Source organism: Conger conger, chromosome 12, assembly GCF_963514075.1.
Source record: "Conger conger chromosome 12, fConCon1.1, whole genome shotgun sequence".
Classification (NCBI taxonomy): Eukaryota; Metazoa; Chordata; class Actinopteri; order Anguilliformes; family Congridae; genus Conger; species Conger conger.
Window position 1 is genome coordinate 6,130,473 of NC_083771.1, and position 19,093 is coordinate 6,149,565.

At 46.8% G+C, this 19,093-nt stretch overlaps 1 protein-coding gene across 6 annotated transcripts in view; it reads left to right on the top strand.

Annotated features, from left to right (window-relative positions):
- The first annotated feature begins 1,338 nt into the window (after positions 1-1,338).
- The window catches only part of sardh (sarcosine dehydrogenase), a 50,113-nt gene continuing 32,358 nt past the window's right edge, over positions 1,339-19,093 (top strand). The window contains exons 1-11 of one of the 6 annotated variants that reach the window (XM_061263633.1): positions 1,339-1,480; positions 2,296-2,397; positions 2,712-3,038; positions 3,434-3,612; positions 4,035-4,214; positions 6,729-6,852; positions 7,723-7,823; positions 9,312-9,416; positions 12,089-12,218; positions 14,898-14,984; positions 17,957-18,047. In XM_061263633.1, coding sequence (XP_061119617.1) covers positions 2,717-3,038; positions 3,434-3,612; positions 4,035-4,214; positions 6,729-6,852; positions 7,723-7,823; positions 9,312-9,416; positions 12,089-12,218; positions 14,898-14,984; positions 17,957-18,047 — 1,319 coding nt within the window. In that variant the 5' untranslated portion in view covers positions 1,339-1,480; positions 2,296-2,397; positions 2,712-2,716. Of the gene's footprint in view, positions 1,576-1,775; positions 2,080-2,295; positions 2,398-2,711; positions 3,039-3,433; positions 3,613-4,034; positions 4,215-6,728; positions 6,853-7,722; positions 7,824-9,311; positions 9,417-12,088; positions 12,219-14,897; positions 14,985-17,956; positions 18,048-19,093 lie in introns of those variants that run through there. The other 5 variants (XM_061263632.1, XM_061263634.1, XM_061263636.1 and 2 more) reach the window with 5 other exon arrangements.

Here is a 19,093-nt window from a genome sequence, read left to right on the forward strand (position 1 = left end):
TAAGCAGGAGACAATCCTCCCCTGGAGCAATGCTGGATTAAGAGCCTTGCTCAAGGGCCCAATGGCTGTGCGGATCTTATTGTGGCTACACCGACCGGGATTAGAACCACCAACCTTGCGTGTCCCAGTCATTTACCTTAACCACTACGCAATAGGCCGCCCGCCACTACGCCACTACGCCACTACGCACGCACGCACGCACGCACGCACGGACGCACGCGATTACATTTCCAATGGCTGAGCTCAACAAAATACAAAACTATGTGCAGCCGAATAATTTTTTTATCTGTTTGTGCTTTTTGAAATCCCAACCGGTACACTGCTGAAGCAGAATGGGTTTCAGGTGTGAAAATGAACCTCACTCAGACTTCCCCATTATGTGCTATGCCTGTTGTTGTGGAACAGTTTTGGCCTGTGTGACATCTGCAGAGCCGGCTTATATTTCACTTGACCTGTCTGGAGCTGTTTGCCATAAAGCAATGTTCATTTAGAAGGGGCAGGCACTCTTATCTCTGCTCTGATTGGATAAAAGGAGTGAATGCACAGAGATGCCACTGTGAACCTGCCATCGGTTAATGATAACCCTAAACCTGTTTTTCATTGTTATTCATAACTGAAAAGTATGTGAATTTAAATAAAAATAATGGCCGGAAATGATACCGAAAGATCACAGGATTACTGTGTAACTGTACAAACTCCATAAAACTGCTGCTGAATTTCCACTTAATTCCTTTTCCCATTTTGTCACAGCGGTGGAGTTATCCCCCGGGGTTCTATCTGTTGTGCTCTGTTTAACTAATGTGGTGTAATTCAAGCATCTCACACAAATGGACACTCTTTTTTTCCCCCCGTTTTTTGTTGTTGTTACTGAACTGTAATTTAATGATTCAATGTGGAAAATATTACATTTTTATAAATATTATCCATTTGAATCACCCAATATAACACTCAAATTAGAAATGTATTTTGAAAACCGGCACCAGCAGGCTATTCATCACACGCTTGTTTTCAGTACTTTGTGGACCCTCCGGCAGTTTAAACTTATCATTGACCTAATAGTAGTTTATTTCGCTTCCAGCATACTACCGTAGATTTATATTTGCTGGATTTATTTGGGGTCGAAACTTGTTAAACAAAACCAATAAAGATAAAGGCTGTATAAAATAAACATCGCCTACACAAGACCAATATTTTGTGGTAGAGCAAGAATGATAAGTATTAGAGAGTGCGTGATATTTGCATGCCTTTGAATACTTATAGACATATGGTTTTTTTTGTTACTTGCCACTGCTCGTTGCAAAAAACTTGATTCGCAGAACAGCTGTTTTCAGAGTGCAATGCAGGTCGAACACGCGACACAGCCATTTTTGAGCGCATGTCTGACTGTGGATTACATTTTCTTCCGCATCTTCAATAGAGTGTTTCCTTTTTGAAACATCGAAGATAACCTGCAACCAGTAAGGATAACTACAGGAAAACGGTAGACTAAGCCTCTTGTAGCCTATTGCAGTGCATGTTTAAAATCCTGCTGACGTTTTACTCTGCAATATTGACGTGTATGGACTGCTTATTTTAGTAAGTTCAGTTTCATCGGCAAAACTTTTGTTACATTTACATGAGGGTAAATAGCGTTGTCAAAAATAAATCTATGTCTTCAGTTTAAATGGCAAAACAATATTCGTGCTGTATTTATGACAAATTCTATTTTCTGTTCAACCCGGACGCGGAACGTTGTGTGGCAAATTTGTTGTCGTAATGATTGGACGAGACTTGCAAGTAGAAGCGTGAGATGGAAATAGAACACTCTTATTTCTCGTTAAGCTATAGTATTTATATTCATTTTACGCAGTGCCGTTTGACGTGTAAGCGTAATAAGTAGTTAGACATTAGACATGGGCACCTCTGCGTGATGTAATACACAGGCAAGATGATGAGGGCTGTGGGAATTCTCTTTAGCTAAATCGTAGCTCTCACCCATTGCATTTTAAAGTTTGCAAGCTGCACGTGCAAAAAATGGCCACGTTGCAACAGCAGCTACCAGCGAAACACTGAATTATTGGCGGTATTCTGGAGCTGCAGGTTTGTGGAATGTGACACGGCGATCAATATGCACTTGCACCTCTGACGTGGTTTCATATTTGAGGCTTTTTTTCCAGTATACACGTAAACGTGTTCTTCATTGTAGCAGTATTGTAGTACTGTGGTCGGTTTTTTTTCTTGGATTAAGAAATAGCAGTTAGGCTCTTCTTGGAAGTGGCTAGCTATAAATTTGCTGTTTGGTTTGTACACATCTAGGCTTGCCGGGGTTTCAGGACTGCTCTGTGTATCTTGATGGTCCAGAGAGACAGCATTTTCCCTGCTCTTAGCTCTGGGTGCTAAAGGACTTCAAAAGCCAAGGTCAGAACAGACCACAGTACTGTAATTATGACATCTTCTTTCAGAGAAAGGCTGACATTGGTGTTGTGTTGAATTCACCTGATGACGTTGATGTTGTGTTGAATTCACCTGATGACGTTGATGTTGTGTTGTGCTGAACTCACCTGATGACATTGATGTTGTGTTGTGCTGAACTCACTCCATGCCGTTGATGTTGTGTTGTGCTGAACTCACCTGATGACATTGATGTTGTGTTGTGCTGAACTCACCCGATGCCGTTGATGTTGTGCTGAACTCACCCGATGCCGTTGATGTTGTGTCTTTTGGGGGGACAGGGGACATGGCCTTCCTGGGGACATTGGTGTGGAAGGTGGGCAGGTGTCGAGTGGCCCTGCCGCCCCTCTGCCGTGCTGCGTCTCGCTGCTACAGCAGCTCCCCGGAGCCCACCGCTGAGAAGAGCGTGCCCTACGAGAAGGTCCTGAAGCAGGAGGGGCCGCTCAGCGGGCCCACCAAGCCCCTGCCCAAGTCCGCCGAGTGCGTGGTGATCGGCGGGGGAAGCCTGGGCTGCCAGACCGTCTACCACCTGGCCAAGATGGGCATGACCAACGTGGTGCTCCTGGAGCGGGACCGGCTGACGGCGGGCACTACCTGGCACACCGCGGGTACTGAGAGCGGCAGGGTGAAGCGACTAAGTCGCAGGGCCTCTCTGTGTGAAATCCTGCCCTGCTTCTGCGCTCGTTTTTCTGTTTTGACTATTACAATGCTGTTAGTACAGTGCTTCTACCAGTTTAACCCAAGGGTATATCATTTTGCTCTATCCTACTGATGGTAAATGTTAAATGGTAAATGGTTAGCATTTATATGGCGCCTTTATTATTATATATTTTTTTTTTTTGAGGTTGGCGCATTATTGGGAAAAAAAGGTCAGTTTTTAATACCACCATTCCGCACTTCCCTGCACTTTGGAGTAGTCAGACGCAGTGTGGGGAAAAAGCCTGAGTGTATGGGTGGTGTCGTCACGTGCGTGTGGGTGAGTTCCTGACCCTTCCTCCACCAGGTCTGCTGTGGCAGCTGCGGCCCAGCGATGTGGAGGTGGAGCTGCTGGCCCACACCCGGCAGGTGGTCAGCACCGACCTGGAGCAGGAAACCGGCCTGCACACGGGCTGGATCCAAAATGGAGGCCTCTTCATCGCCTCCAACAAGCAGAGGCTGGATGAGTACAAACGCCTTATGTCGGTGCGTGATAAATTAACCGGCCTGCTTTGACGTGTGAGTGTGAGTGTGAGTGTGAGAGTGAGTGTGAGTGGATAGTAGCTGGTTGAACCATATGTAATTGTGATGACAGTAGGTCACAGGTGATTCTGAGGCACTGAATCATAGGGCTATATGTATATTGCATTACTCATGCAGGTAGAGAGTAGCTGTAGTGCTCTCAGCGCAAATCAGACAGGTTTTCACTGACTCACTAAAGTCATTCAGTCATTCATATGATTTGCTCTGGATAAGAGCGTCTGCCCAATCATTGTAATGTAATGTTTCTGATGACATTTCCTGCCTGTTTCACATCACAGAAATGGTGATTATGTTATTTACCATTTCCTGGTGTTTTTCCACATCACACAGAACTGGTTATGTCCTTGTTTGCCCTTTTCCTGCAGCTGGGGAAGGTGTATGGCATCGAGTCCCACGTCCTGACACCCGCGGAGACCAAGGACTTGTACCCGCTGATGAACGTGGACGACCTGTACGGCACACTCTACGTCCCCAAAGACGGCACCATGGACCCCGCCGGCACGTGTACCACCCTGGCCAGGGCTGCCACTGCCCGCGGCGCCACGGTAAACGATCCACGTTTCCTTTACCGATTCCGTTTCTGCTTCGCTGCCGATTCTTTCCCCCGAATCTGGCCGGGCCACTTTCGATTCTGACAAAGTGATCTGCAAACGCATTCGCACATTTGATTGGATTCGGTCAGATGATTTGAAAGTCTCAGCATAGCGTAGTCTGCCTGTAGCCAGGCCTTATCGGAGCAATATTTTTGCTGCTGGGCCAGAAGTGCTGTGTCAGCTTCTTTGTGGCAGTACGATAAGTTGAGCCTTCAGTATTAATGGTATTGAGTATTAAATTATTCATTAACTTGGCCAACTTGCACTTGTAATAAGTGAAAGGAGAGCATAAGGAAGTTGGATCACAGGGTTCCGGGGTAAAATGGGGTTAAAGTTCCCAGACACTGTGACCTAAATAGTTTTATGATTTTAAGTTGGGGAGAAAGTCACATGGCTTCAGCGTGTGTGGAGTGTGTACAATAGCATTGTCCAGAATAGAATGCCAGGAAGACATTTAGTTTTGTTTGATGCAATACTATTGATGGAAAAGTCGCCCTCTTGCCTGCACCTCTGTTAATGTTATACATTTTTTTACATTCTGCCATTATGTTTTACTACTGTTATAATTACAAATACTTTATTTGGCATAGTTGAAAGTGACATAGCAAAATTAGATGCCCTCAGCCACATATAAGGGCAAAGGCGTGAAGCGTGTTCTCCTCTGCACACTTTTACAGATGTATGCGATTCATAAATAAAAGGAATTCATTTTCATCCGTACGGTAATTGTATGAATAGTGTATGCACAAGTTAGTAAGTAGTTGTACGGTAAAATGTAGAATGAATTCCGGGCCAATTGTATGCATGAGGTCGCGGGACATTTGCTGGCACTGTGTTTTGCTGTTCATTGTAAAACCAAAATATATTATTTCTATGTCTTCCAGAAACAGAACATGCATTCTGCCTGCAATTTATGAATGAATGGAGTGATTCTTTAACTAAGTGTTTAGACTTACCAACTAAAGTGAACTGACTTGAACTTTTAATTGGCTAAATTTCACATTTGTAAGCAAATGCAGGCCAAAAACCCCTGTAAACTCGGTTAGTTATTGATTAAAAAATCATAAATAGAGGCTTGTGCAGAAATGTATTGCTTAGTTTATTAGGTTACATAATAAACTGCAGAAAATGTGAAAATTGCAAAACACAAGGAACTGTAGGGTTGTAGACAGACCCCCATCTGTACCTGTGTCCCATTGGTCAGCAGGTGTAGTATTTTATCCCAATTGCGCAATGGATGCAGTGGATTAGATTGAAGCCAGCAAATGCTTGGCAGTAAATAACATTTTTATTTATCCTTTATTTCAGCAGGGATAGTCCCACTGAGACCAAGGTCCCTTTCACAGGGGAGCTCTGCTTACAGAGTAAAAACAAACACAGACATTAAACAGAGAAAAAACACCCACACAGTTACCAAATCCAGCTATGACCAGTCTGAAATACCAGCTACCAGCTGTTTCAGAACATAGCTTGATAGAACTAGCTTGAGCTGTTTCAGCAGGGCAGACATCAACCTGTGGATATCACCTGATGAGGACTCTGTTCTCTTCTTGCCGTGATGACCTCGGGAATCAGTGTGGCTGGGAATGCCAGGGACTGCATAGCCATTCCGACCCAGGGGGTGATTAGGTGGCTATATGTGGAGAGTCGGTTTTGTATGAGTGTGCCAAGGATTTAGGTTATGATTGAGTCCCTGGATGAAACGCAGTGTATCAGCAATGCAGAACTTTGGACTTAGCAATAGAGGTAGAGCAGATAAGGCCATATCACTCCAGCATATATCTGATTGGCCAGTGGTAGGCCCAGAAGCCTTTGGAGTTATTCAAGTGTATTTTGATACAATTAGTATGTATATTATTTATTTATTTATTTAAATAGTGTCTGTTTATGTACTGTGGTACAGCCAGGGCTCTGCTGGGAGAACTGCCATTTTTGACCATTCCTTGATGAGTATGGTCTGGATTTCCACGTTGGGCTACAAATACATTGAGTCTGTCAAGAGTAGCCATTGTACAAAGAGCAGGGTAGTTATTCGGATGAAAATCTCAATGGGAAGACTCTCCTGACGATTTTGAGGGAGGTGATCCTCAACCGGCACACATTTTGAATTTGTATTTGCATGAAAACCTAGTTTTGAGCAGCATGGTAGAGCCCATTCATTTTTCCCGGAAAGTTATGAGTATTCCAGTGATTTAGCCAACATAGCAATTTAGCACTGCCTAGACACCTATTGCAAGCCTTTGGCAAGATGAAATTAGTGACTGCAGCGCCGTTATTATAGCACTGTGTATCAATGAGTCTGGAACTACTGATCCATCGCCAGTAACACCAACGCTTCAGTACTTCATGCTAATTTAGTTAATGCGCTTATCTCACGAGGAGGTACTGATCCCGGACCATACTTCTGATGCTACTCCTGCGCTCATTCTTTGTGGTGTAACAGTTCGGTTGTGACCTCCGTTTCAGGTGATTGAGAACTGCTCCGTGACTGGGGTCCAGGTGCACACCGATGACCTGGGAGTGAAGAGAGTGTCGGCGGTGGAGACGGATCACGGGACCGTTCAAACGCCGTGCGTCGTCAATTGCGCAGGTGAGCCTCACGTGTCAGCGAACTGTACCGGCCTCTAAAGTGTTTCAGTAGGACTGTCCGTGAAGAATCTGACCGAAGATGACAGTGCAAATAGAGGATGTAGTAGGGGGTTATTTGTGTTTTTAGTGCCGTTGTTTACTGGTCTGATAAGCATGGCTCCACTAGGGGGCAGTCAATGATGGTGTGATACAAAAATAGGTTAGAAAAAGAAAACCAACAAACAATGGAAATAAAAGGGTGTTTCAGCTGTCTTTTCTGGGCACTTTCAGGAAGTACCAGGGTAAATCTAGAGTCAATTAAACTAGATGCATACACAATCAATATGAGGAACACATCAACCTTCCGAGCAGCTTTTCAATGAGAACCATTTACTGTGACTTATTTTATCCCAAAAAACAAACCAAACTGGCTGTTACATGTACTGTGCACTAAAATAAACATGATAAAGCAGCATTTTAGAGCATTAGAGAATTACATTTGAAAAGTTCCTTTGCTGTGCGCAGCATTGCACAAACACTGCAAAAATACTTAAGGAGGAATATTAGCCTAGCAGTTTGTCCACAAATTACTACAAGACCTGCAAGTGGTTGCGGGTGTACGCAGTGTGTGTGAGCCAGTGTGTGTTAAGGTGCGCATAGTGTGAGAGCCAATGTGTGTTGGGGTATGCACAGTGTGTGTTAGGGTATGTTGGGGTGTGTGTGGGTGTGCGTGGGTGTGCGCAGTGCGTTTTAGGGTGTGTGTTAGTGTTCACAGTGTCTTATAGTGAGCGTTAGGGTGTACATAGCGTGTGTTTGGGTATGTGTTAGGGTGTGCACAGTGCGTGTTGGGGTGTGTGTGAGGCTGTTGACTGTGGTTGCTCTGATTCCTCAGGTGTGTGGGCGGAGAAGCTGGGTAAGATGGCTGGTGTCAACGTACCTCTGATAGCCATGCATCACGCGTATGTGGTGACGGAGAGGATCGAGGGCATTCAGGTAACCAGTTCTGCAGGACACAGTTTGTTATGCAAAGCTGTTCCCCTCACTCATTTGAAGCAAACACTGCAGGTCTCATGTCCTGTATCTAAGTGACACTTCTCCTGTAAAAGGGCTTTTATGGGGTGAGTCCGAGTCTCTCTTCAGAGCTGGGAAGGGCACTGACATTTGACACTGAGTAACACACAGGGTAAATGCGAGGTGAAATTTCACCTCAGTGTGTCTCAACACTGCCCCTTCTCTCCATCCTGCACCGTCTCTGTTTACTGAAGAGAAAAGACTACACCCAGGTGATCAGCCAGCGGAAGCATTTGCCTCAATCTTCCAGTAAAATGGAAGATTGAATCTCAGCTGGATGAATTTGGGTTGACATGTTTAGTTTGGGTGACAGGCACGAGGTGTGTAAGTTAAACCACATTTACTAAAGCACCTGGGCCTCTCACAGTCTGCAGTGGGGTGTCTGATTTCTGCAGCACAATCCCCTGCAAACACTGCTAGCTGAGATCAGAATGCTTCACAAGTAAGAAATGAGAGAAGATCCAACTCATCTCCTGGCTGTCATGAGACTGCAGCAGTGGTGACAGACAGGGGGCACTGTAACATCAGATTCGATCAGGAGCCGGTTTGGAGGGCTACCGGCATGTGTATGTGTGTTGATCTTTGTGCATTGTGAGACTGGGCCAATCACGGCCAATCACAGTAAGGTACTTCACATCCTTATGCAACACGGGGGAGACTATAGCTTTCTGTAAATACATAATAATATTATAATAATCCATAAATGGTATTGGGTTAGTGCAAGCAGGTGAAATGTCTCAAGTGCTTTAGTTACACAACAAGTGTGAAGATTAAGATTAATAGTGAAGATTAAGAGAAGATTTGTCAGAACAGCGTCCATGTGACGGTGTGTGTGAATGAGAGAAAGAGTGTGCGTGTGCGTGTGTGTGCACGTGCGCATGAGGAATAGAGTGGAACAGAGAGGGACAGAGAGGGAGAGGGAGAAAGATAATATGCGTGCATGTGAATACATGTGCATAATTGTGTGTGTGACTATACTGTGTGTGTTATTGTGATATGCTTGTGTCTGTATGCCTCTGGGTAGTACACTGGACTCTCTGGGGTTCGATAGTTGTCTTTCTACTTGTTTCACCTTGGAGGGAAGCAACGTTGAAGTTTTACAGTTTAACTTTGCATCTTAAATGATATATAAGCATACATTTGCTTCACAAAAAGCCCTGAAGGCCTCAGTAATGGAGTTTAACACCACGCTTCAGCACAGACCACCATCCTCTTTAAACCTGCAGCGCTGCCTGGCCCAACCAGGCTGGAGGGTGGTGAGGATGGGAGAATCCTGCGTTGTCATGCTAGTCTAGTCCCTTCCCAATTAGAGCTGTTTTGATGTTATGTTGAGGTGCCGGGGCTGAGAAGCTGTCCGGCGGTAGGCCAGGCAGGCTCTGATGCTGAGCGTGTCTCCTTTTTCCTCACTAGAACATGCCCAATGTCCGGGACCACGATGCATCTGTCTACCTTCGTCTCCAAGGAGACGCCCTGTCTGTGGGTGGTTACGAGGCGAATCCTATTTTTTGGGATGAGGTAAGATTGTGTGAGTGTCTGCGCTCCATGTCTGAGAAGTGTGTTTTTACTTCAGTTTTTACCTTCAGTCTGTGTTTTATCAACTACATTTCTGCTTTTTGTAGATGGATCTCATTGTTTAATATGTGTGTGTCATTGTGGTGCATTTGTGTATGTGTGTATGCATCATGCGTGCGTGTGTGTGTGTGTGAGCGTGCATGTGTGTGTATGTGCATGCATGTATGCATGCATGCGTGTGTGTGTGTGTGTGTGTGTGTGTGTGTGTGTGTGTGAGTACATACGTGTATGTATGTGTGTCTGTGTGTGTATGTGTTTGTTTGTGTGTGTGTGTGTGTGTGTGTGTGTGAGTGCATGCATGCATGTATGTGTGTCTGTGTGTGTGTGTGTGTGTGTGTGTGTGAGTGCATACGTGTATGTATGTGTGTCTGTGTGTGTATGTGTTTGTTTGTGTGTGTGTGTGTGTGTGTGTGTGTGTGTGAGTGCATGCATGCATGTATGTATGTATGTGTGTGTGTGTGTGTGTGTGTGTGTGTGTGTGTGAGTGTGTGTGAGTGCATGCATGCATGTATGTATGTATGTGTGTGTGTGTGTGTGTGCTCATGTTCATAATGTTGATGCTTCAGGACAGTCTTTACTGTGGGCTCAGCTCCATTGCACATGACATGGCAGATAATTGAATATTTATCTGCTGCTCTGGGTCATTGCTACAGCTGCCCTCTAATCATCCTGCATGCCTGTTTCACATCAGCCACCCTCCCAGGCAGATGCTCCAGAGGGTTAACAACAGGACAGGCAGGGCTTTGCAGTGTGTGCGTGCGTGCCTGCCTGCTTGCTTACTTGCTTCTTGCTTGCTTACTTGCTGACTTTCCAACTCTCCCCTCTTGCCAGTGTGTTCCCTATAGCCTCTCTCGTCCTGTTGGAGATTATGCAGGTCTGATGCGGGTCTACAGAGGCTGCCTCTAGCCGTCTGAACGCTCTTTCTGAGCACCGTGCTCTGTAGAATGGATACATGCTCGTGTCTGGATATGAGCTGTAGATAAGTGTTTTTCCTCATTAAGTGCCTTCTCAGTGCTCTCTAATTATTTGATTGGTTTCACTGAAAAGCGGAGGCACATATCCAATCTGGGAGGAGCTGGCTCGCTGAGAGTCCATCAGTGTGGGTGTCTTTAGCCCTTGTGATGTGCTTAATAACCCATCGAAGCGCTGTTCGACGTCCCGGCTCGTCCGAAACCTCTCCGTTAGCAAGAAGGTCACACATACCTGCAGTCCGCACTCTTTTATTTTTAAACCTGACCCGTGCGTCTGCCGCATCCGCACTGACGATTCCAATGTTTTATGCATTCAGCATTTCCCTGAATGAGCTGTCAGCATCCTCGGGGTGTCTCGCTGACTAATGGGGCGAGGGGGCCCCCCCCCGCCCCGGCTCGGGTTTCTCCGGTCGCCCGGGGAGACGGGCCGCGCCCCCGTCACGGTCTCGCGGCGGCTGGGCCCCGTGGAGCCGATTCTGCTTCCTGTTCCCTCAAACTGACCAGAGAGCGCCGGCCCCGCGCGTGTTCCACCCACAGTTAAGAACACTCCTGTGAGCACTGCTGGTGCTAAACGAGCAGGCTGACCAGACGCCCTCTTTCTCCCTGTGACTTATTGTTTTTGAGACGAAAAATATCCATCCAGGCAGGATTTCTAAACTTTTGTTGGTTCTGGAGGTGGTATATAAACAAATAGCCTAGTACTGTTCGTAATGCCCACCTCTACCTGTCCTTTGTTATTAAAATACAATATACTGTATGACCAGTCTATAATGAGGATGTTTAGTGGAGTATACTGTTCCAGATAAAATGTGATTGCCTGGCCCAGGGTTGGCCCTAAGCGTCTGCAGTGTTTATGCTGCCAGTTCTGCTGTAAAGTGCATGCAGCTGCAGTTTGGGTGTTTGTGATTTTGGGGGCTGTGTTGTTGAGACTGTGCTGAGCTGTGTTTTTGTGTTTGTATGCTAACATGTGGTTTGTGTGTTTGTGCTTTGTTTGGGTGTTTGAGTTTTGTATGAAGAATAGTATGTGTTTGTCTATGTAATGTTCATGAGATGTGGAGAAATAATACATGGTGATTTGTGTATGTGTGACAGAACTGGGTCAAATACATATTTGAAATGCCTTGACATTTAAGAGGCTGATAAACACTGTAGTTCCCCGGAAATGTTCAGCAAAACGTATTATTAACGGAAACACTGTACAATGAAATGAAAGAAACAGTGTCTTGAATATTGGTGAAAATGTATATTTGTGTGAAAATTGGCATTATTTTCCAGCCACTGGTGTCTTTAGGGGTATTTCAGATAACTATTGAACCCAGGTCTGATAAGTAATGCTAATGAGACTACTGTTTGTGAGTGAGTGAGTGAGTGAGTGAGTGAGTGAGTGAGTGAGTGAGTGAGTGAGTGAGTGAGTGAGTGAGTGAGTGAGTGAGTGAGTGAGTGAGTGAGTGAGTGAGTGAGTGAGTGAGTGAGTGAGTGAGTGAGTGAGTGAGTGAGTGAGTGAGTGAGTGAGTGAGTGAGTGAGTGAGTGAGTGAGTGAGTGAGTGAGTGAGTGAGTGAGTGAGTGAGTGAGTGAGTGAGTGAGTGAGTGAGCGAGCGAGCTTAGGCGCACTGTGATGACATCATATTTGATCAATTCTCCAGGTGTCTGAAAAGTTTGCCTTCAGTCTGTTCGACCTGGACTGGGACGTGTTCATGCAGCACATCGAGGGGGCCGTCAACCGCGTGCCTGCCCTGGAGCAGACCGGCATCAAGTCCACCGTGTGCGGGCCAGGTACTCGACTGTCTGTTCCTACACTGCATGATCTACTGCTCAATGCAACTCAATGCACTCTCAGAAATAAAGGCACTGTGTCTGTATATTTTTGTGCCTCATGGCACAAATGTCCCAAATGTAACCTGGAAGTACAATCATGTTCTCATTGGGTACTATTGAGTACCTTTTCCAGGCAAAAAAGATACCAAGGAATTGTATTTTGCTGGCTATGGGTACAATATTATGTACCTATATAGGGTACCACCTCAGTGACAATAACTTTCTTTCTGAGAGTGTGGTTAAAATGAGTTCAAAAGAGAGTAAGAAAGTTGAGTTAAAGTAGCTTTGCCCCTCAGTGGATGTGGGTGTTTATTGGGCTTTGCCCCTCATTGGGCCTGATGGTGTTGTGATTCAGCCATGTGATAGTGAGCCCTGCGGTCATCTCCACTGCAGGCTGTGAGGCGGTCTCTTCATGCCTCTATTTGGCCTAGTTTCAGGTCTAGTTGCGCCTCGTGCAGTTGGTATCCGGTTTGTCCCGGTTTGACCCGGTCCATGAAGCAGCTGCATTCCAGATGGCTATTTTGAACCATGCCAGGTGCGCCGTCTCTTTTTGAAGGACAGTAGGTAACAACCTTCCCCTTAGTTGTCATGCATCTGAGAAGCCGAGGCACTTATTGATGACCGTCAGGCCCTTTGATTTAAAGTGAGCCGTCGTTTGAAACTCGGCCTAGCCTGCACATTATGCGAGTCTGGCAGTAGTTTATCCATTTTAATTGACCTGTAGCAACTCGCTGTACTCGTATTTAAATTATGCCTTGGCTAAACACCTTGGAGTTTATTACCTCAAAGTTTATTGTGTTAATTGCTCTGGCGAGAAGTTTATGAGCAGTGTGTGAATATCAATCTGTTTACAAATCCCCCATGAGTCTTTGCAGTCTCACCTTCAGGAGCCAGGGTGGACGAACAATGTCCTTTCTGTAATTCACGCTACTGTACGAACATACACGGCAACGGAAAACGGCTATTCCCTGTGAATTCTAATTCTGTTTTAATCTGTTCCTACTGTCTGTACGCCGGACAGAAGCAAAAGATTAAGAATTTGTTTAGCTGCTCTGGTAAAAATATGAGGCTTAATTTAAAATTGCAAGTGGAACAGCTTAATAAAAACAGCTGGTAGTGTTGTCTTTCATGGTTGTTTGCCATATATAGCTGGTCTTGGCTAGGTTCCAGTCTTTTTTCAGAATTTTTAATTTGATCCTTAAATATGTTTTCTTTTTTATTGCCACATTTATCTACATGTGGTTTGTGCACCCAACCATGTCTATATTTACACACCCTGTGGTCTCAATTCTATAAATAATATTTCTGTACTGTAGGGGGCTTCACCTTTAGCCTCCCACACACATGCACAGAGTGGAAAGCCTTGAGAGACCTCTAGCTCCTCCAGCTCAGAGTCACTTTACTTACCTGAACTTGTCTGGTGTATTGGAAGCTATGAAATAATGAAGTACAAATCCCATGTTCTGGTCCTCTTGGTTGGCTCAATTGCACCAGGCAAGATTAATCGAGCACAGAAAAGTTTGAATCCAAATCGATTAGGTATTTGACGCAGGTCTGGTATGCCCTGATGAGTTTCAGAGCCTGACTAGGGAGCCTCCATTGCTCCATAAATACATTGGTGTGGACCTCTCACCCCCATTCTAGTGGATGTGGGTGTTTATTGGGCTTTGCCCCTCAGGGGATATGGGTGTTTATTTGGCTTTGCCCCTCAGGAGATGTGGGCGGCCTGTAGCGTAATGGTTAAGGTACAAGACTGGGAGTTCGATCCCCGGTGTAGCCACAATAAGATCCGCACAGCCGTTGGGCCCTTGAGCAAGGCCCTTAACCCTGCATTGCTCCAGAGGAGGATTGTCTCCTGCTTAGTCTAATCAACTGTACGTCGCTCTGGATAAGGGCATCTGCCGGATGCCATTAAATGTAAAAATGTAAATGTTTATTGGGCCCTGCTCCTCGATAGTCGAGTAAATGGCAGCTGGCTCTCAGTGCTGCCAGTAAGAGGGGGTTTAGAGGTGACCTGGACGCAAGCAGTAGAGGGCAGTCAGGCAGGCAGAGATGTCCCAGCCTGCACTGCACTTAAGGACAGATGAATAAAAGATGGCCCCTGCACTGTGCCATTCCTTTCTTATCTGGGTGGAGATGCTCCAGTAATTTTCTCTCATGTGGAATAATGGCAAAGGTGTGTTCAGTATCCATCTGCCTGCTCTTTCCTCATCGTTTGCGTCAAAGCCTTCTGCTTTCAGCGTCATGTTCTCACCTGCATCCAGCAAGACTGCCTGCTAAGTGGAAATAAAATAAATATACTTAAATCTGTGTGTGTGGGGAAAGGTTGACTTTATCAACACTTTGGTTAATGCTATTGGTTTTATTTTAATCTTACTGGAATATGACTTACTGCAGTGGTCTCCAACCCTGGTCTTGGAGAACTACAGGGTCTGCTGGTTTTTGTTGTCACTCTGCACTTAATTAATCAATTAGAGCAGTGGATTACACAGTTAACTCACCTCACCTGGTTACCTGGTTCTCAACGGGGTGCTAATTTTAAGGTGAAAACCAGTAGACCCAGTAGCTGCCCAGAACCAGGCTCAGAGACCACTGACTCGCTGGTTGCGACTGTTTCTGTTTTTTTGTTTCTCCCAGAATCCTTCACAGCCGACCATAAGCCCTTAATGGGCGAAGCTCCCGAGGTCAGGGGCTACTTCCTGGGCTGCGGCTTCAACAGTGCAGGTAAGCGCGTGGGCGTCTAGCGGACGGGGGGTGGGGGGGAAGCAGCGCCGTTGGGGGCGCAGGGTGTCCGTAGCAGGGGAGAGGTCAAAGACGAACGCAGGACGGCGGTGAGAACCGTGGGTATGAGCGAGGCGGAGAGCAGGTGCCGGGGCGTGAGGTAATGGCTCTCGCAGTCTGTCCGGCCACTTCTCCAGCACCAGGCCCGGCACAGACATGGGTACTAAGAGGCAGCTCATCCATAATTGAGGTCTCTGTTCCCCTCCGAGTGCGCTACTCGCCCGGGGAGACCAGCGTGCATGGCCTGGTCTCGGTCTCGCCGCTGGACCGCCCTGCGCAATACGTACGCTTAAACCCTGTCTACATTTATTAAATATCATCGCGCTGCACCATTACTCCCTTGAGTGCCACTGTGCGGTAATGTAATGTGTGACGGTATATATACGCCGTTGCTTGAATAATTTATTAGTCTAAGAGACGTAATTATATAGGGAGCCTTGGGTAGTTTGCACTTTACTAGGTGTCCATTTATACCCCCGGATATTTACTAAAACGATTGACTAAAGCGTCATCCCTGTACTCAACGGTACTCCGGCGATATCGCACGTGCCATGTCCTCTCTGCTAACCTCCGCTCAGCACCCTGGTGGTGTCACGCTGTTCCCTCAGCTGTTCTCAGCGTGAGTTTGAGTTTTCATTGAGGGGAAAAAAAGCGAGAAAGCTGTCAGTAAAAACACAGCGCTGTCTCAGCTTGGGTATCAAAGCTCTCTATTCTCCTCTCCCGCAGTGCTACTCTGTGGTGGGGGAGCGATTCTGTTTGATACCCGGAAAACCGAGAGCGTTCTCAAGGGCAGAGCTAGCCGCGGAACACTCTTCTAGGGTTCCGCTGACGTGGCCTTGCCCTCGCTGTCCCTAAGGCAGAGGTCACATGACCTCACCTCACTGTCACCTTCAGGCCCAAACCTGCTGATAGCTGTTCTGGGTCACATGACCCGGGCAGGCTGCAGCTACTGAACACCGCTCTGTTTGCATTCATATCACCCAGGATGGTAATGTTGCCTATGTATCTGTATTAAAGATGCAGACAAAATTATACTCAGCTTATTTTTATTATTTATCATTTAGCCATATTTTATCCCTTTGTTCTAATCTCAGTAGAAAATAAACAGGCAGTGTGTTCTATGGTAAAATAATAGGCTGTATGATATGCCGCCCAAATCACATGTGTAAATGGTAACCTCGTATACAGTAAATATACAGCCTTCCGTTATGGATAATTATGAATATTTATAAAGAAAAGGATGTCCATATTCCATGACCGCCTGAGGCATGTTAGTCCTGCCTGCCCCCTTCTGTAGCTTTTTGACTTTTATCAGCGTTCTGGAGGTTCTAATGGGAGATGAAGTGCCAAGCTCCTTCAGAGTGCACTTCATAACCTGTCGGCCTGGACTACAGCTCCCAGCAGCCCTCCTGCGCTGACGCGTGGGCCTCCCCCTGGACGTGAGTCCCTGGTGCCGCTCGGCGTGAGGGGAGCATCAGTATGCAGCGGCACGCTCGACACGTCCTCTCCTCCCGGCGCCGCCGTCCGTCGCCCCGTCCCCCCTCAGCCCCTCGCCCTCAGAGGGGCTCGTTTCGGAGCGCGCCCGTTTCCACGGGGACCGATTGAGTGGTCGGCACCGTGCCACACCGGCTAATGTAGCCAAGCGGCGCAGATGAGACCAACATGTCAAATTATTGGAAGTGTTCGATTGCGGTTATTGCTGCTAATGGTAGTGCAACCAGTTATTTAGATTAAGGGGGCAATTAGTGTTTTTTACATGGGTTTGATAACTTAATAAATTACATTAAAATGTGTGTTGTGTTTACTCTCAGAAATAAAGGTACAAATGCTTATAGCTGGGGCTGTATGTTATAGGTACATAAAATTGTACCCCTAGGCAGCAATATATAATTTATTTGTAAATTTTTGCTTTGTACCCATCCTTGAACAACAAAACTGTACCCTCGCTGTCACTTTATTTCTGAGAGCATAATCTCTGGGGCAGCTCAGTTTGCAGTGCTGGAGAAAATGTGTGAGATAACTGTTAATCCCCAGTCCAAACTGAGGGGAGGTTTTGCTTATAATAAATAAATATGTAAATGATGATATGAGAAGACCTGTAACATTGCCCTACAAACAATGCTGTTCTGAAAGACCCACCACTTTACTCACGTCGTATAGGAGATGCTGGCTCACTTGATCTGAGAGAGTCCCAGATATTTCAGCTCCAGAAAAGCGGTGTGATAGGGGCACTTCAGCAGTAATTAGTCCACTGAACTTGTATGACTGTGGCTTTTTAACGAGTCTCTCACAGTGGCTGAGGTCAGATCTGTAATTAGGAGAGAGGGCCCTTAAAGGCGCCCATCGCTCATGGCAACCTCACACAGGCCTCACGAGGCTGCACTTCAACTTCACTTCTCTTCTGCCTCTCTTTTCTCTTCATCGCTCATTTCATCTCTGGTCTCTGTGCTCTCCCTCCCCCGCTGTGTGTGTGTGTGTGTGTGTGTCTGTGTGTCTGTGTGTCTGTGTGTGTGTGTGTCTGTGTGTGTCTGTGTGTGTCTGTGTGTGTCTGTGTGTGTCTGTGTGTGTCTGTGTGTGTCTGTGTGTCTGTGTGTCTGTGTGTGTCTGTCTGTGTGTCTGTGTGTCTGTGTGTGTCTGTGTGTGTATGTGTGTATGTGTGTGTGTCTGTCTGTGTGTGTGTGTCTGTGTGTGTCTGTGTGTGTGTGTGTGTGTGTGTCTGTGTCTGTCTCTGTCTCTGTCTCTGTCTCTGTGTCTGTCTGTCTGTCTGTCTGTCTGTCTGTCTGTGTCTGTCTGTGTCTGTCTGTGTCTGTCTGTGTGTGTCTGTGTGTGTCTGTGTGTCTGTGTGTCTGTGTGTCTGTGTGTGTCTGTGTGTGTGTGTGTGTGTGTCTGTGTGTGTCTGTGTCTGTGTCCTGCAGGCATGATGCTGGGAGGTGGTTGTGGGAAGGAGCTGGCTCACTGGATTATTCACGGCCGGCCGGAGAAGGACATGTATGGCTATGACATCAGGTACAGTCCTGCATAATGCACACACTCACTATCTGATCTGCTGTAGGAGGGATCTGAATGTATGTGAGTGTGTGATCGTGTGTGTGTGTGTGCGCGCGTGTGTTTGTGTGTGTACGTGCGTGTGTATACCCACAATCGTTCCTCCACTCATTTACCCAGCAACGGCGCTGCTGCTGAGCTGCTGCTGTGTCCACACATCTCTGTACCTGTGAGTTTAGAGAAGGCAGAGACAGGCCGTCAGCACCTCTACGGCACCCTACGCCTCAGCGCGGTCACATGACCCTGCTCTATCACCGCGGGGTTCCGCTGCAGCGCCCCCCCCCCCCCCCCCCCAGGCCCGGTCACTCGAGCGGGGTGTGATGGCGATGGACAGCAGGTGACAGGGCACACTGTGAGCAGAAGGACATCGGTGTGTGTGTCCGGGGACGCTCTGACCTTGTCTGCCTTTACACGCAGCATCGTAATCAGGCGGTGTGAGCATGCCGTTTGTGTTTGCTGCTCAAAGGCACAATGTGGCGATGCCTGGTGCACTCTCAGTCTCCCGTCCTGAGGCTGCCAGTGTCACAGGACTGAGGACGCAGTCTCCTCTCCAAGGCTGGAGTGACGAGACCCGGGGCCGGCAACCCCTGGTCCTGGAGAGCCGCAGGGCGAGCTGGTTTGCTTTTATTAAGTGATAGATGTCAGTGAAAGAAGTTCGTTACACAGTTAACTCACCTCATCATCGGTTGCTGATTTTATCGTGGCTACACCGGGACTTGATCCACAAGCCTTCCGGGTCCCAGTCACGTACAGGCTACCCCGGCGGTTGCTGACTACAGGCTGATTCATTGCTCAATCAATTATTTGATTGAGTAATGAAGTGTTGAGCGGAATGAAGGCTTTCCGACAGAGGAATTGTATTCCCTCTCTCCTTCTCTCTGCTCAGATCTCTTGTCCAGGTGTCAGCTTTGATGGACCTTTGGTTCAGTTGCCGAGGTGAGCAGCTGTGTCGCTATAGATCTGGCAGGGCCGATACACCTACACGCCAAAAATCCAGACCAAAAACC